We start from the raw sequence: 14,559 nt of genomic DNA, 5'->3' as shown, positions 1-14,559 counted from the left end.
TTATTTCTCCTTTATTAATTTTCCTTCTCTATTTCATTTTTAGTTCTTTTTTTTTTCCTATGAGTCTGTGAATTTGCTTAAAAGCAGATGTTCCTCTCCAAAGTCTGTGGTGTTGCTTAAACACTGGTCTGCATGTTGAAAAATAAATGCTTTATCCATCCACCCTGTGCTAATGCATTACACCCCACCATTGCTGTCACTCATTGCATGGCTGTAGGATTCAGTGATGGAGCAGGATTTTTGGCAGCTTGTTTCTTGTCCAAACATTCCTTAATGCTTTCCCACCTCTTGTTTTATCACCCAGGTATTGTAACAGTAGCATCTGGAGCTCTGATAGCTTTTTTGGAAAGCTGGTTTTGTAAAAGCCAATTCCTTGAGAGCTGAAGCAGAGAGAAGAAGGAGAAAGAGGAATACATGTGGGTTGTGGGTGAAGTGATCCCTTGACATTCACTGAGGTTGATCATAAATATGCATGAGACAAGAGGAGTTTTTAGTAGATTTGTTTTGCCTCTCTTGCCCCAGGCTATCTGGAGAGAATCTTTTGTGACAGGCCAGGCAGTGCCAAATTTTAAACAAAATCTGTTTTGTTTAGAGGGGTGTAATTATTTTTATGCTAAAACACTCTAATGGAAATCCTTATGTATGTTTTACTTGCTTCATACTAGTTCTTCATCTCTAGGGCTTCATTTACTATTCAGGGTTAACCCCTTTTTAACACACTACCATTCTTCACTGCCATGTATCCCCAAGCTGATCATCTTCACTTTCTGAAGATATCTAGTATGTTTATCAGGTAGAATCCATCACACCTTGTACATTGTGGTTCTCAGGGCAGCAGAGAAGGGCACGTGCAACCAAGAGAAAACAAGTGAGAAGTCTTGTCTCCTCACAGGGTGTTCCTCAAGCAGCAAGACTTTTTATTTCTTGGGGCGAGGGATTCCAGTACAATTTTCAAATATGTCAACTAGTTTCTGGTAGCATATTGAAAAAATTAAAAACTTTTCCTACTGCTAAGTATGCTCTTACTGCCTGCTTTAAGGTCTTGTGTGCTTCTCTGTGAAAATCTTTTCCTGGATAATGATAAAATAGTCACGAAAGGAGCTTTTTTATTAATTGCTGGATACAGGATATTTGTAACTGTTTTATAGGATTGAGTGGAAGTGCATCAAAATGATTTTGTATTTTTCTTCATAAAGAGTTTTGTCTCCTTGTGGCTCTGCATTCATTGTAGTGTCCCTGATATTTATAGGTTTATAAAAAATAGCCATGGTTTCCTCAGCAGTAGTCTGTTATGAGCTTTTAAATAAAATATTCAAATTACAGCATTCAAAACTAAGGATAGTGACACTATTTCAAGAGAAATGGATATAAGAATGAAGTTCACACTCTGCTGTTTATTTTAAATGAGAACTTATGTCTGGTGTCTACAAAATTGCTTGTGTACCCAAATACCAGTGAGGTTTTTTTGAAGGATTGGGAAAGTCTCTATGTTTCAAGAAGTTTTTATATGTAGGTTGAAGATTGGCCTCAATATTACCCATTAATCCAATCAGATTTGTTTGGGGAAGTCAAGTGGGATCACTCCCCATGAAACTATGGCTCAGGATGCTGACATAAATTTTTAGCTTTGGAAGATGTACTTAACATAAATATACCTCTCTACACAAACAGAGAGGTAGGAAGGTGAAAGTCTCTGGCCTGTATTGTACACAAAGTCAGATTAGGTGATTTCTTGTAGTGGGTCTCTGTTCTAGCCTTTAACTTCTGCAAATAACAGACTAAACAGAGAGCAAAAAACGTAAGCACAGAGAATTTTGATTCAGCAATGTTCAAGGAACTGATCAATAGAATCTTCTGAAAAACTGAAACTCAATTAAAAATCATGTTGCTGTGATAGATTTGTATACTTATGTATTTTCGTAAATGCATTTATAACAGACATGCAAGCATGGAAGTAAAGTTACTCTGTGTGGGAGGTTTGTGCTGTATGGACAAGACAATAATTAATAAACATACTTCCTGTCCTCCTTCCTGGACTTGCATTTCTTTTTCTTTAAAAGTTCACCAGGGTATATTAGTCAACTGAAAAACACTTTCAGGTCATTTGTGCTATGGCAAGGTTAAGAAATACTGTAATTGGTAGGATGCAACAAAAACATTCTGACCATTTTTCTAATGAGCTCATTCTTGTCATTTCTTCTGATTTAAGGAACCTTGAAATCATGTGTGTGATGCAGAACTGTCCCTGCAATTTTTTTTCAAATCAACTGGAAGTGAAAACTATATTCTTTTAAAAAATGGTTATAAGCTAGTATATGTAAACATAGATTTGGAATAATTGCATCATTATGCATTTTTATTCCCGTTTGGTTATAGTTCTGGTTTGGAAGAAAATCTGCAGTGTGATGTAATTGCTTTCTGATTATTTTTGCCTTGGTGTATTCTGTTGCTGGCTTGTGTATATAGTTTTTATGTGCTGCCATTTGAAAAACTTTAAAACTCTTGAGAGCCGGTCTTGGAAACCCTTCTGGATTTATCATTGTTTTTTTATTTGTGCATGGCAATTACAGCAGCCCATTAGGGGCCTATAATTCCTATTGAGCACAGAGTGGACTTCTCATCATTTAATATGGAATGTGATCTTGTTCCTCAGTCAAGCTAAAATCAGCTTACTGTTGTGATTACCATCCCTGGGCTCCACCCTGCCTTTCACCACCTGCCACTTATCAGTAATTCCTTTGGCAATGAGAATACAGCCAAAACTGTCAAATAAATTGGCCCCTTTTTGAGAGCCTTCTTCTGATTATTATTCTTTCTTTGTGGTGATGTCAGATTTCCAAGGGTAATCTCTCACTGGAGGAGTATGTTTTTCTTTGGTGCTTGCATCACCCTCTCTTTTTGAGTCTCCATTTAAGAAATAATGATTGCTTACTGAAAATATGTAGATTTTCTGTTAATTCCTTTTTTTTTTTTTTTTGTGAGCACATCATCACATTTCTAGGAAGGAGAAAATAAGACTTTTTAATCTAGAAAATCAGCCAAGGATTGGCAACAGGGAAACTTATTTCGTCCTCTGAACATACAAGCTTATTTGTTGCTATCTTGGAAAAAAGAGTTTTCAGTACTTTATTTCAATATACTCCATGGCAGTATTTCTGCTCTTTTCCTTAAGCAACAAAAGTACTAAGAGAGGAAAGTATGCTCTAGGATATGTGGAAAGAGTGTTTCTTGCTAGCTGGGAGCAGTGTTTCTCTTCTTTCCTTTTGGATGTTTGACATCAATGTATATATGAAGTGAAATTCAGAACTTTTCTTCCTTCACATTTTGATATTTTTGCTATTAACTCCCACAAAAGAAAATACATCCCTCATTTAGTCCTGGTAGAAACAATGTCTAAGTGTTCATGTCTAGCATTCTTTAACAGCTGCTAACAATTTCATTCTGTTGTCGCACTAGCATTGTGAATTAGCATTCATGGCTGCTTGCCTGAAGTCGGTGTCACACACCTGTGAGCTTGGCAAGGCAGGAGCAGCAGTCTTGCCTTGCTCTGTGTTCCTGGCAGAGGCACTGCTCGACCTCTGCACCTCTGGACAGCAGGCACACGCCCTGAATGTCAGTGCGCTGCTAAGGCGGTGTTTTGGTGCCTTTTCAAGTGTTGCCTCACTGGTATCAGGTTCATCTTCCCATCCTCTTATCCATCCTAACCAAAGCTTTGTTTTTTAAATCTTCTGCTGGGGAAGTTAAATGGCTTCCAGTACCTTTGATGGGCTGGTCATTGTAGGTCAATGGGAAGGGGTCACCAGGGACTGCAATGCAGATTTCCTCCAAGACACAGAGAAAAGCCACACGTTTATGGTACAACCAGGAGAGATTTGGGCTGGTGCCAGCTCCCAGAATTCTCCTCAGTTGCGGTTTCCTATCTCTTGTCCTCTTGCTTCCCTGTCTCCTTCCCTGGTAACTCCCTCTTGCTCTGTTTTTGTTTCTCATTGTGCAATCCATCTGTTTATATTAGTTTATAAGATCCTGAGACGAAGCATCTGATAATTTTTAATAACTTAACACAGTTGTGTACACTTTGCATATCAAAGGTATCTGATGCTTTCATCCTTTTTTTTCCCTTCCTAGAAGTGAAGGTGCTCAGCAAAGAAATGAGGTGACTGTGGCATACAGTATTCTTTGGTGAAGAGGTGAAGGCAGAGCTCCCTTTCAGCCTATTTACAGTCCCTTGCCTTAAAGAAATCAGGAAACATGGCATTGCAAATAAATATTAGTGTATATATGAAATTGCTAACAGTAATTGCAATTACTAACAATAAATACGGCTGTAGAACTACATTAAAAATATACATTTCTTGTTCTGCATGCTGATTAGGTTTCACAATGATTGCCTAGATTGTATAATAATGATAGCTTTTGAAAGCCTATATCATATCAAGTAACTATTAAAATATTCATATATTCTGTAACTAAAATGAGCGATATTAATGAATTTTCTATTCAAAGCATATTTAAAAGCTGGAGACTGCTCTACACAGAATGGAATATACATCTTGTCTCTAAACTTTATAATTTGTGAAAAAGGTATGAGCTGATTATTTGGGTATTACTATTTTTTTTTTTGGTCATATGGTCTTTTCATTTCTCCTAGAGTCTTGTGATCACTTACCACTTTGCAAATCTGAATCTATGCTTTTGTGCTTCAGAAAGCTGTATGCTGTATATATGTTGTTTCATAATTTGAACAACTCTGGAAGTAATAGGGTTGTTGTGAAATACTTTGGATTTCTGACAGAATTCTAGAGAGCTTAGACAGCTACAAATGTGATGGCAAAAAAAAATTACCATTGTAGCCATGGGATGTTTTTCATGAGCTAAATTGTGAAGTAACACAGACAGTTTTCCTATAATTTTAAATACCCTCTTTCTGCCAATATATTGTGAAAATCTTTGAGAAACATAGCTCCTGAAAATGTGGACAGTTTATGTAATGGCAGTGTTACTGCTCAGTTGAATAAAGAGTATCATCATCAAGAAAAACTTGGGCAGGATGGAATTATATGTACAAATGAATAGTGTGTTTGAGAAAATTTGTTTGAGAAAATTAAGTGTATGGGTCTGGAGCAGAAGTCCTAAGGAGCAGTATCTAAGGGAGCTGAGATTGTTTAGACTGGAGAAAATGGGATTCAGGGTGGCTGTTGTCTGCAACTACCTGAAAGGAGGTTGTAGGGAGGTGGGTGTCAGTGTTTTACCCCACATAGCAAGTGACAGGACAAGAGGAAATGTCCTCAATTTGCACCAGAGGATGTTTAGTTTGGATATTATGAAAAATGTCTTCCATGAAAAGATGGTCAAGCATTGGAACAGGCTGCCCAGGAAAGTGGTAGAGTCACTGTCCTTGATTAACACATGGATGTGGTGTTTAGGGACATGGTTTAGTGGTGCACTTGACAGTGCTGTGGTTGGACTTGATGATCTTAAAAGTCTTTTACAGCCTAAATGATTCTGTGAAAATACTTGCCCAAGCATACTTCTTCAGGAATTTCTTTGTTAAGCTGTTTTCATGCCCTGGTATTGCTGACTGGCACATCTTCTGCACTTGCCAGGAGTTTGTTGGCTTTGCCGGAGCAGTCAGAACGTAGGTACAGTCTGCAAATGCATGGGAAAATCTGCATTTCTTGGAGACAAATATAGGCCTGGAGTGCCTTGCAGGAGTGTAGCTGACATCTGCAGGTTTCCCTGCACTGTGCTGTTGTCAAATGTGGGATAAAGCAAATGCACCTCAAACAAGGGTTGGTTAAACACCCTGACACATTCTCAGAAATGGAAGAAAGGATTCCAGGCTCACTTGGATAAACAATTGTATCAGAAAGGTTTTAGGAATAGGGAAGAGCTGGTATGGGAGTAAGCAGCAAAGAAAGACCTTTTAGAGGTCTGAAGGGGCTTAGCAGCAGTTGTCCAGTTAGGCCTTGAAAAGACTATAAAAACAAATGGGACTAAGTAGAGAAAAATTTAAGTGGAGGCATTTTGGAATGAGGATGCAAAACTATAAATAGTACCTCCCCTTAAGCAAAGGGACCAGAGAATCTCAGAATTATGAGAGAACTGAAGCATGAAAATGTGGTTCAATACCATGGGTTTCCTCCGAAACCTGCTGAAGGGATGTCATAGATCAGGCTGTAACAAAGGTGTTTGTATGGTCTGAGCTACTACTGTTCTTAGGACAATGCAAGACTTTAGAGATAACTTGAAAGGAAAAAAGTAGAACTGTGCTTATGAAATTCATTGATTAAAAAATTGAGAAGCACTGGGAATAGAGAGAAGGAATGTAATTTTTTCTAGAGTTGGAAAGCTTTGAGATCTGGAATGATAGAATAGGATGAAATGCGAAATGCATCACATGGAATCTGGGGAGTGATAAGAAAACATGTGAGAGATTGGGAGCTTGTCTTTGGAGATCATAAAAAAGAAAAATCACTGCAAAGAAAAGAGTACCTGCTCTTTCTTACCACAGCAAACAGAAAAAAGAAGATGAAGGAAAGCTTCATTAAAATACCAGTGGTGTCTGGAAGCTTTACCAAGCCTTAAATTTGTTCTGCTGTAATAAATTTTGCAGTTTGTTAATGGGAGGGGAACCAGAGTGGCAGAAATAGAAAAGCCAGGGGCCACCATCCCTGCACATAACTTGTCTAGTGCTGGCTTCATCATGTGGCATGTGAAAAGTTACATCTTTCAGATTGGAAATAAATGTTATAAATGCCAGCAGTGTTCACTAATGGATTATTCTGTTGGTTCTGTTAGTGTATAATAATGTTAAAGTATCTTTTCAGCAGGGAGGACTTCATTTCATTTTTAAGAAATACTGGAAAATAACTGTGAATGTGGATAAATGAGAATTAACTCTTATATTTTTTTTTCACTGGGACTTTTCATTAAAAGTAAATCTATTCCTTTGTCTTTCAGCCATGGAAGAGTTAATAGTTGAGCTGCGCCTGTTTCTTGAACTTCTGGACCATGAATATCTAACTTCCACTGTCAGGGAGAAGAAGGCAGTAATAACTAACATTCTCCTGAGGATACAGTCATCAAAAGGTCAGTGCTGGGGTGTGTTTTCTCGCTTGCAGAATGCACAAAATAAGTCTGTGCTCAGTGAAATAACTTTTAAGAGCTGAAGACAAGCCCTAAATTGAAGCAAGACAGAAAGACAAGGTGAAGCCAAAGTGTAACTTTCCTGAATGCTTTCCTTTGTGTCCAGCAGTAAAATATTGCAAAAGGCACACTTAGAAGTATGTTGGGTGCACATAGGTGAACCCAGCCATAGAATTATTGCCTAGGTAGAATGTTTTCACTTCTGCTGGTAGAGTGGCTTCTTCATTTAGTTTGTGCCAGTAATGCTCTTGTGAGTTTTAATGTCAGAGAGTGCTGGCCACAGCACCGTTTCATCTGTCTCAAATGACCCAAATCCATCAAAAGCCTTGATACTGAGGTGGAGTCTGGTGCATAACTGATACAGGAGTGCCAAGCCAGAGATAGGAAATGGTTGTCAGAATGTTTGGACTGCATTTTGCAATTAGACTTACTTTTGTGTTTTCTTCCTATCTAAAACCATTTTTATTGCACAATTGCTTGTCTCCGTCAAGGTTATGGAGCTGAGTGCAACATAAGTGACTCACTGTGTACAGGAACCTTTCCACAGAGTTTTAGTGAAGAGCATTCCTCACTATTTTTTCTAACGGTACCCTTATATTTTTTACCACACTTTTCTGTATGCAGTGGCATCTGGGCCCTAAGACCTCTGTCTCCACTACATGTGACAGAAGTACTGCCAGTGTAAACCCCTGGTTTAGATTTTTGAAAAATAACAGAGTTTGTTGAAGAAAAATGCCACATTGTGAGCAACTGTATTTCTCTTGATTTGTTTCTTCTCTGGTAGAAAAATGTGGTCTTGTTTGTTGTAGTGTTGCCCCCATTTATTAAAGAAATAGTTTTTGCCGTGGGATTTAAGTCCAAGGAGATCTTTAAAGTAATGATTGTCCTCTTTTCCATTTTGACATTCTTAAAGACCCACTGCTATTTCTACTTCCTACTGAGAGAACAAGGTAGATACCAATTTCTCATATTGTGGAAGGAGTCTTCATGCTCCAAAAGCTCATCAAAATACACCAAACTCCTCAAAAATCTGTAGGGGTGAACCTGCAATTTATGTTTAGAAACAGCTGTATTTTACTGGCATTCAAAATAACCTCAGCAATGCTGAGCTGACACTGTGTGTTCTTCTTGAAATCTTTACAACTAGATTTACTGAGAAAAACATTTGACTTTTTCTAGAAGTCAGATGTCATTCTGTTGCCAGCTTTGAAAACATGGGGAAAGATTGTCACATCCTTTCTTTTGGGATTGTGGATGGTGTTTCAGGATACGAAAACCCCTCCATTTCACAATGCTGAGTATGTCTCTAGACTCTAGAGTTCAATTATTTATGCTGTTAAATTGTGGAGTGATGCTTGCATTGGTTTGGCCTGAGCAGACTTGTGTCCTCCAGCAGTTTCTAGGCATGATGTGGGAGTTAGCTCGGCAAAGATCTGCTCCTTATAGACAGCTCAAAATCACTTTGAGGGCAAGAGGTCTTAACTGTGTGAATATCAATTTCTGTGTGCCAGGACACTTTCCTAGGTGTGTCCAGTCTATGTCTCTACATGTGGTGACAGATAAGAAGACCCCAGCACCATAGCTTTCCACTATTCAGCACCTACCATTTAGGTTTTAAAGCCTATTGCACGCTCTGTAACAAGATCCATTTCATCCAATTACAGGATCCATCCATCACCAAGATCCCTATGAGATCCATGTATTAAGTGGTAGGGCTTTGCTCAGTGCAGTTATTACTGGAACATTTTACTCACCTCTAGCGCCTTCGTTCAAGGAGATCAAATGTATTTTCAAAGAAAAGTTGCAAAAGTGATTAAAGGATCCAGAAATATGCCTTCAAATTAACCAAAATGAGGTGTCATAATTAATCTTTATGTAGAAAAGGAGTGACTGGGAACAAGCTCCTAGACTTACACAAGAGTAAGTGCAATGGCTGAATGCTTGTTTTTGAAGTGGAAATAAAGCATGTTTTGAGCATTGAAGCTGTGAACTAATGGAAGAACTTAGCAAGTTCTGCATGCCATTGCTGGCATCTTATCAAGATGGAATATTTTGCTAAAAGATATGCTCTAGTTCAAACTAGAGTTAAGGAAACCCCATAGTTCGGTTAAATAAGAGATCATAGGACTATGCTTTATATGTCTATAAACTTTAGTTTGTGTAATTGAATAGACTTCAAGCCAGCATGGCCTCTAAAAAAGCATCCAGTTTGTCTCCCCAGGCTGCTCATGTATTACCTCTTCCTTTCTGCTAGCACAAACATTATTTGGTTTTTTTTTACAGGTTTAGTCGTAACCAGTGTCACTTCCCTGGTCTGGTTCAACCTAAGGCCACACACACGCTTATGCTGGCTCAAAGGAGAGGTTGGTGCAGGGACAGGAACAAGGCAGGGAAGGAGAGGAACTGCCTCCTTGGGAGTTCTGCCATTATGTCCTGGCCTTGAGTGTGTGTGAAACTACCCAGGGAGTCATGTACTTTACTGGAGCCGACCCTGCTGCTTTTTTTATCAGTCATAACATTCAATACTCCCATCCCTTTGAAACTATTCATCTCTTCATTAGAATTAAAAGCAATAAAAGAAGCATAAACCCACAGTACTCTGTAACTAAGATGAACTATCATTTGGAGTCTGTTTTTCAAATTGTTGTTTTACTCCACCCACACGACTCCACATGAGCTCTTAGGTTGCTGGCACAGTTTAAGAGGCTTGAGGACTATGCTGAGTTCAAGCTCTGTAGTTGCATTTGCAAAAATCAACATTCATGAATCCAATAGGATTTTTTGATTGCTGGAGAAGAACATGTAAGATCAATGGGGAATGGTGATGGTGGATCTGGGAAACTGGGAACTGGCTGCCTTTGTTAGAACGTCTGGAAATGAGCAATTATGATTTTCTTTGTAAAGGTGTGGAAGTTACTGTGATGGCCTGGTTTGGTTTCAGTAAAACACTTCAAACTGAGTGAGTTCTCACTTGGGGAATTCTTTAGAAATATTTTGCCTTGTTTTGTTCCATCTCCCCTAAATGCACACTGTTTTCTTCATCTAATATCTATCAAGCAGAGAGAACTGGGCCAGGCAGATGTGTTCTTCAGGTTGTAGCTGCTTGGCCTCAACCTGCCCTGCATCCAAACCAGTGGTTACTCTGAATAGCTGGCAAAACTATAAACCTTAATTTTCTTCCTGAGCCTTGGCATGTCCAGTGGAGTGTAGGTCTGAAGAAAACACTTGGCATTTCATTCTAAAACTCAGACTTTTTTCTAAAAAACAAAGACACAAAGAGTTTATTTTGGAGTAAGAACTGTTGCTGGATTTAGTAATTTAATATGACTGTCAACACTGCCTGTTTTCCTTAACAGGACCTGATGTCCTAAATCTGTTGTACTCCTTTTGCAGTGTAATTTGGTAGAAGGAATTAAACGTTAGAGCAGGTTCTTGTTTAAATAGATATACATGAAAACTGGAGAAAAATAGTTTTATAGAGTCAACAGTATTCACTTGGAATAGTTTGGGGTTTTTTCAGTAAAAATTCTTTCATATATGACTTCTGGTTGTTATGGAAAGCATGGGAGACGTGGATATGGATGGCAGTCACAATATGGACTCATCACTCCTTTTAAAGAGCAATGAATGAAAGTTGTACTGAAAAAAAAAAAAAAAGGAATGTTTCCCAAGACTAATCACTCTCTTTATTTGTAGGAAGAAAGAAGAATCAGTAGTCTTTAGAGACAGTTTAATATATCAGTGTTGTTTTTCAACCCATGACTTCACAGCCAGTGGGACTGGGATATTATGACAAGAAATGTTTCATCATTGATTACATTTTTGAGAATTATATGATCTTGACCAAAAGGCATCCATTTGACTATGTAAATATATATTTTAAAAATGCAGCTAAAGACTAGGAACTAAATTCTCTCTAGGGTTAAGCAGGGTACAATCCATGGACTGAATTTTTGCCAGAACATTGAGGAGATGCACCCTAATCTTCTTTTGATATTTAGAAGAATAAACAATATCCTGTTTCTATGAAGGGAATTCAACTGTGATTTAAATTACTGTGCCAAAAACACATAGTGAGTTGGTCATCCCTCTTTTCTCCTGTGAGGGAGAGGCAACAATGACACAAAGGACCCTCAAAGCAATTTACATTCATTCTTTTCCCTTATCAAATTCACCTGGAAAACTACAAGGTTATTAAAATTAAAAAAATTAGTAAGAAGGAAATGGTGGGAAAATATGCTCAGTGTGCATTTCTGTTAATGCTGAATTGGTTTGGGCAGTGTCCCTCAGCAGTGCTCCAGGCTGGAGTATCACAACATCCTGCTCCCCTGGGACTTAGACTCACACCACAGCTCCATGATCAGAGGTGGTGGTGGCAGCAGGGTCCCAGGGAACATGGGCACTGTGGGCTTGGCCAAAGAGCTGTCAACATCACTTCCAGGAAAAGCAGGCAGGTGGGGGCTCTTCTTCCACCCTCTTCTCCATTCTTTTGGCATGAAAGATGGTTTGGGGCTTGTTTCTGCATGATGGCTTTGCCCATCCAAAATGTGCTACAGGAACAACTGTTGATCATCTCCACTGAAAAAAGGCAGCTGGTCATGTACTGCCCACAGGCTATGTTTTATTCACTGTGTGGTGCCACTGGGATGTTTTCAAATGTGGCCTATTCCCCCAGTACATGTTTTTATCTGGCAGGCACCTTGGCAGCGTGTTTTGAGTTTGAGATGGATGGGCAGTTCAGAATGATTTCCTGTAATTTTTTTTAATGTCTGGTATTTGTTGATCCAAACAGCATATATGTCATTATCATATACAGCAAGTATGTGTTTGTTCTGCTTGATTAAATTCCTGAATTCCCAGCATTCTTCCAGTCTTGCCTCAGTAACTGCACTTGGGAGGTGGGCTGTGATCAGAACTGCATGCCAGATTTCAGTGTGTGACAGTCAGACATGGGAGCCACATGGGGAAAAAATACCCCATTTGCATCCACCAAGGTATTAAGTGATGTTTGTTTCTCTTCCACAGGTTTAGAAATAAAAGAACATGTCCAGAAGCAAGAAGTTGCCAACAGTTTGCCGGCGCCTCCTCAAATGCCTCTGCCAGAAATACCTCAGCAGTGGCTGGTGAGTGTTATATTTAATTATATAAATATATACAAGAGAGAATGTATTTATGGGAAGTCCTAAAAGAATTGGTTACAAGGGAGAAGAGCCTGCAGGTCCAGGGAAATAATTATTCCTCTCACCTCTGCTTTGGTTGAGGGAATTCGGTTCAGACTGAAGAAGAGATGTCAAAAAATTCCCTGTGGTGAAATAAGCTTGGGAATAGGTCACCTGCAAAGGCTGTGGAATGGCAATCCTTGGAGATTTTCAGAATTCAAACAAAAGTCTGAGCAACATAGCCTTAATTTCAGAAGTTGACCTGTCCTATGTTGGAGGTTGGCTTAGCCAAGCTCACAGGTCCCAGACAGTTTCTTACACTTTTACTGGCAACATTTCCTGGAGCAAGCCTAATGAGAAGATTCCTTTCAGTCGCTGAAAAATGAAGATGCAGAGTTTAAAAATGAAGGAAGAATACTTCATTTTTTATGAATAATGTCTGTAGTGCCTTTCCTGCCCAGTCTCTGGGTAAGAAATTCCCTTCAGATCAAGCAGATGCACTGATTCTTAGGGGTGTTCATTGCAAAGATACTGATTGAGATCTGTAATTCAATCCTCCAGTTGGGAGCAGCTGTCTTGTTATAGAAAAAAACTGTAAACAAAGTTTCAGTGCTTCTCTCCTAGTGACCTTACAGTAGATATGATGAAGAAAACATTTTCAACATTTTTTTGGAGAAGCATAAGCATATCGTGGTTCAGCCTGTTGAAGGTTGAACTGATACTGATAAAGTATCCATCCCTTTATTCTTGTGTGGAAAATTTTGTGCACAGGGATGAGGACCATCCATGGAGACCCACATTCATTGAATCAGGAAGCACAGATGCAGCTTACAGGGCCAGAGTAACTGGATGGCTGATGTTCTGCCTCATTTTAGTGTGGTATATTGTTACCACATTTATGCCTGGGATATATAAGCCAGCAGCATCTTATGAACATATGAACTAATGTATCAAATCAAGCTCCCAGCCAGCCTTTTTTTAAAATGCTATGGACTGCAGAAAAAAACAAAAACCAAAAAAAAGCCACAACAAACATGTATTGTATAGAATACCTTAATCTTACTTTCTTTCTAAGCAAAGCTAGCTTTAGGTTTGTGACAGTAGATTAATTATGCATATATTTAATGGATGCAAAAGAAGTCTTATTAATATGCAGTGAAACTTAGAAAATCCATTTCATGGTTAACAGTGCCAGAAACTGATTATTTTTATTTAACTCAAAATACATACAGCATAAATTAGAAGGGAAAGAGTTCAGAACAGGCAGGATAATTATGCAAAATGAACATGCCTTTGAAATGTAGACTTCAGGTACTTCAGGTTTCATAAACTGAAACCAACTAAGATCCTCATTCTTTATATTTGTGTGGGTTCAGTTTGGCTCTGAATATTCAAGTTGTTTTTCTTAGGACAGCCCATCTCCTTTTCCTTTTTCATACACTAATGTGTAAATTCCCCTAAAGTTGGTACAGCTGCAGCAAGTTAAATGGTGTGAAGTATGAATTAGGTCCAGGAGGTCAGCACTGGTTTTTGCAGTAGTTAATTTTGGATTTTTAATAACAAAAATATTTCTCTGAGATACTGTGGGAATTACCATGGAAGTTGACACAGAGTTGGCTGGTCTGCAGTGTGGTCTTCCCGTGCTGAGCCTGGCAAAGTGGAGTTTGAACATGGCCCTCCCTTGTGATCTGCCTCTAACACTGCAGATGTTTTCACCTCAGTGAATTAATCAATTTTTTTCCATAGAGTTAAGAGCTGATTTTTGCCAGTGTTTCTGCAATTCTGCTGCTGCTGTCAGGCAGTGGTGGATTTCACCTCCCTTTCAGTGCCGCTATGAGATGAGCCAGGAGGTGTCCCAAGCCTCCCATTGTCTTACATATCCAAATACAGGTTAAAAGTGGTGATATTTTAATATGGTGTCACATTGTAATTTGTGAAAAAGATGACAGACTGCTGCTGTCCTGCAAAAGACCAGGAGGAATCCGAACAAAAAGACAAAACCATCAGCTTTTTGTCCTTTGAACACTGTGGTAAGCTCAGACCCCAGTCTTACTTTGAATTCTTTTCCTGAAGTCACATTGCTATAATGGAGTTGATCATTAGCTGTTTCTTGGAAACCTTTCCCTATTAGGTGTCTCTTTGTTAAACCCTTGTTATTATTGATATGTTCAGAGACTGTCATATTAGCTTTCTTTTCATACACAGGACATTATTGACAGTGGCCAAGATCGAATTCTCTCAGCCATTACTGCTC

General features: G+C 38.8%; 1 protein-coding gene across 2 annotated transcripts in view; it reads left to right on the top strand.

Annotated features, from left to right (window-relative positions):
- Positions 1–14,559, top strand: part of AFAP1 (actin filament associated protein 1) — a 113,915-nt gene that overhangs the window by 42,606 nt on the left and 56,750 nt on the right. For both annotated transcript variants that reach the window (XM_053941479.1, XM_053941481.1), the window contains exons 2-3: positions 6,961–7,089; positions 12,172–12,269. In XM_053941479.1, coding sequence (XP_053797454.1) covers positions 6,963–7,089; positions 12,172–12,269 — 225 coding nt within the window. In that variant the 5' untranslated portion in view covers positions 6,961–6,962. The remainder of the gene's footprint in view (positions 1–6,960; positions 7,090–12,171; positions 12,270–14,559) is intronic.

Source organism: Vidua chalybeata, chromosome 4 (assembly GCF_026979565.1).
Source record: "Vidua chalybeata isolate OUT-0048 chromosome 4, bVidCha1 merged haplotype, whole genome shotgun sequence".
Classification (NCBI taxonomy): domain Eukaryota; kingdom Metazoa; phylum Chordata; class Aves; order Passeriformes; family Viduidae; genus Vidua; species Vidua chalybeata.
The sequence above is the reverse complement of the archived record's forward strand: the minus strand, read 5'-3'. Positions and strand labels throughout refer to the sequence as shown.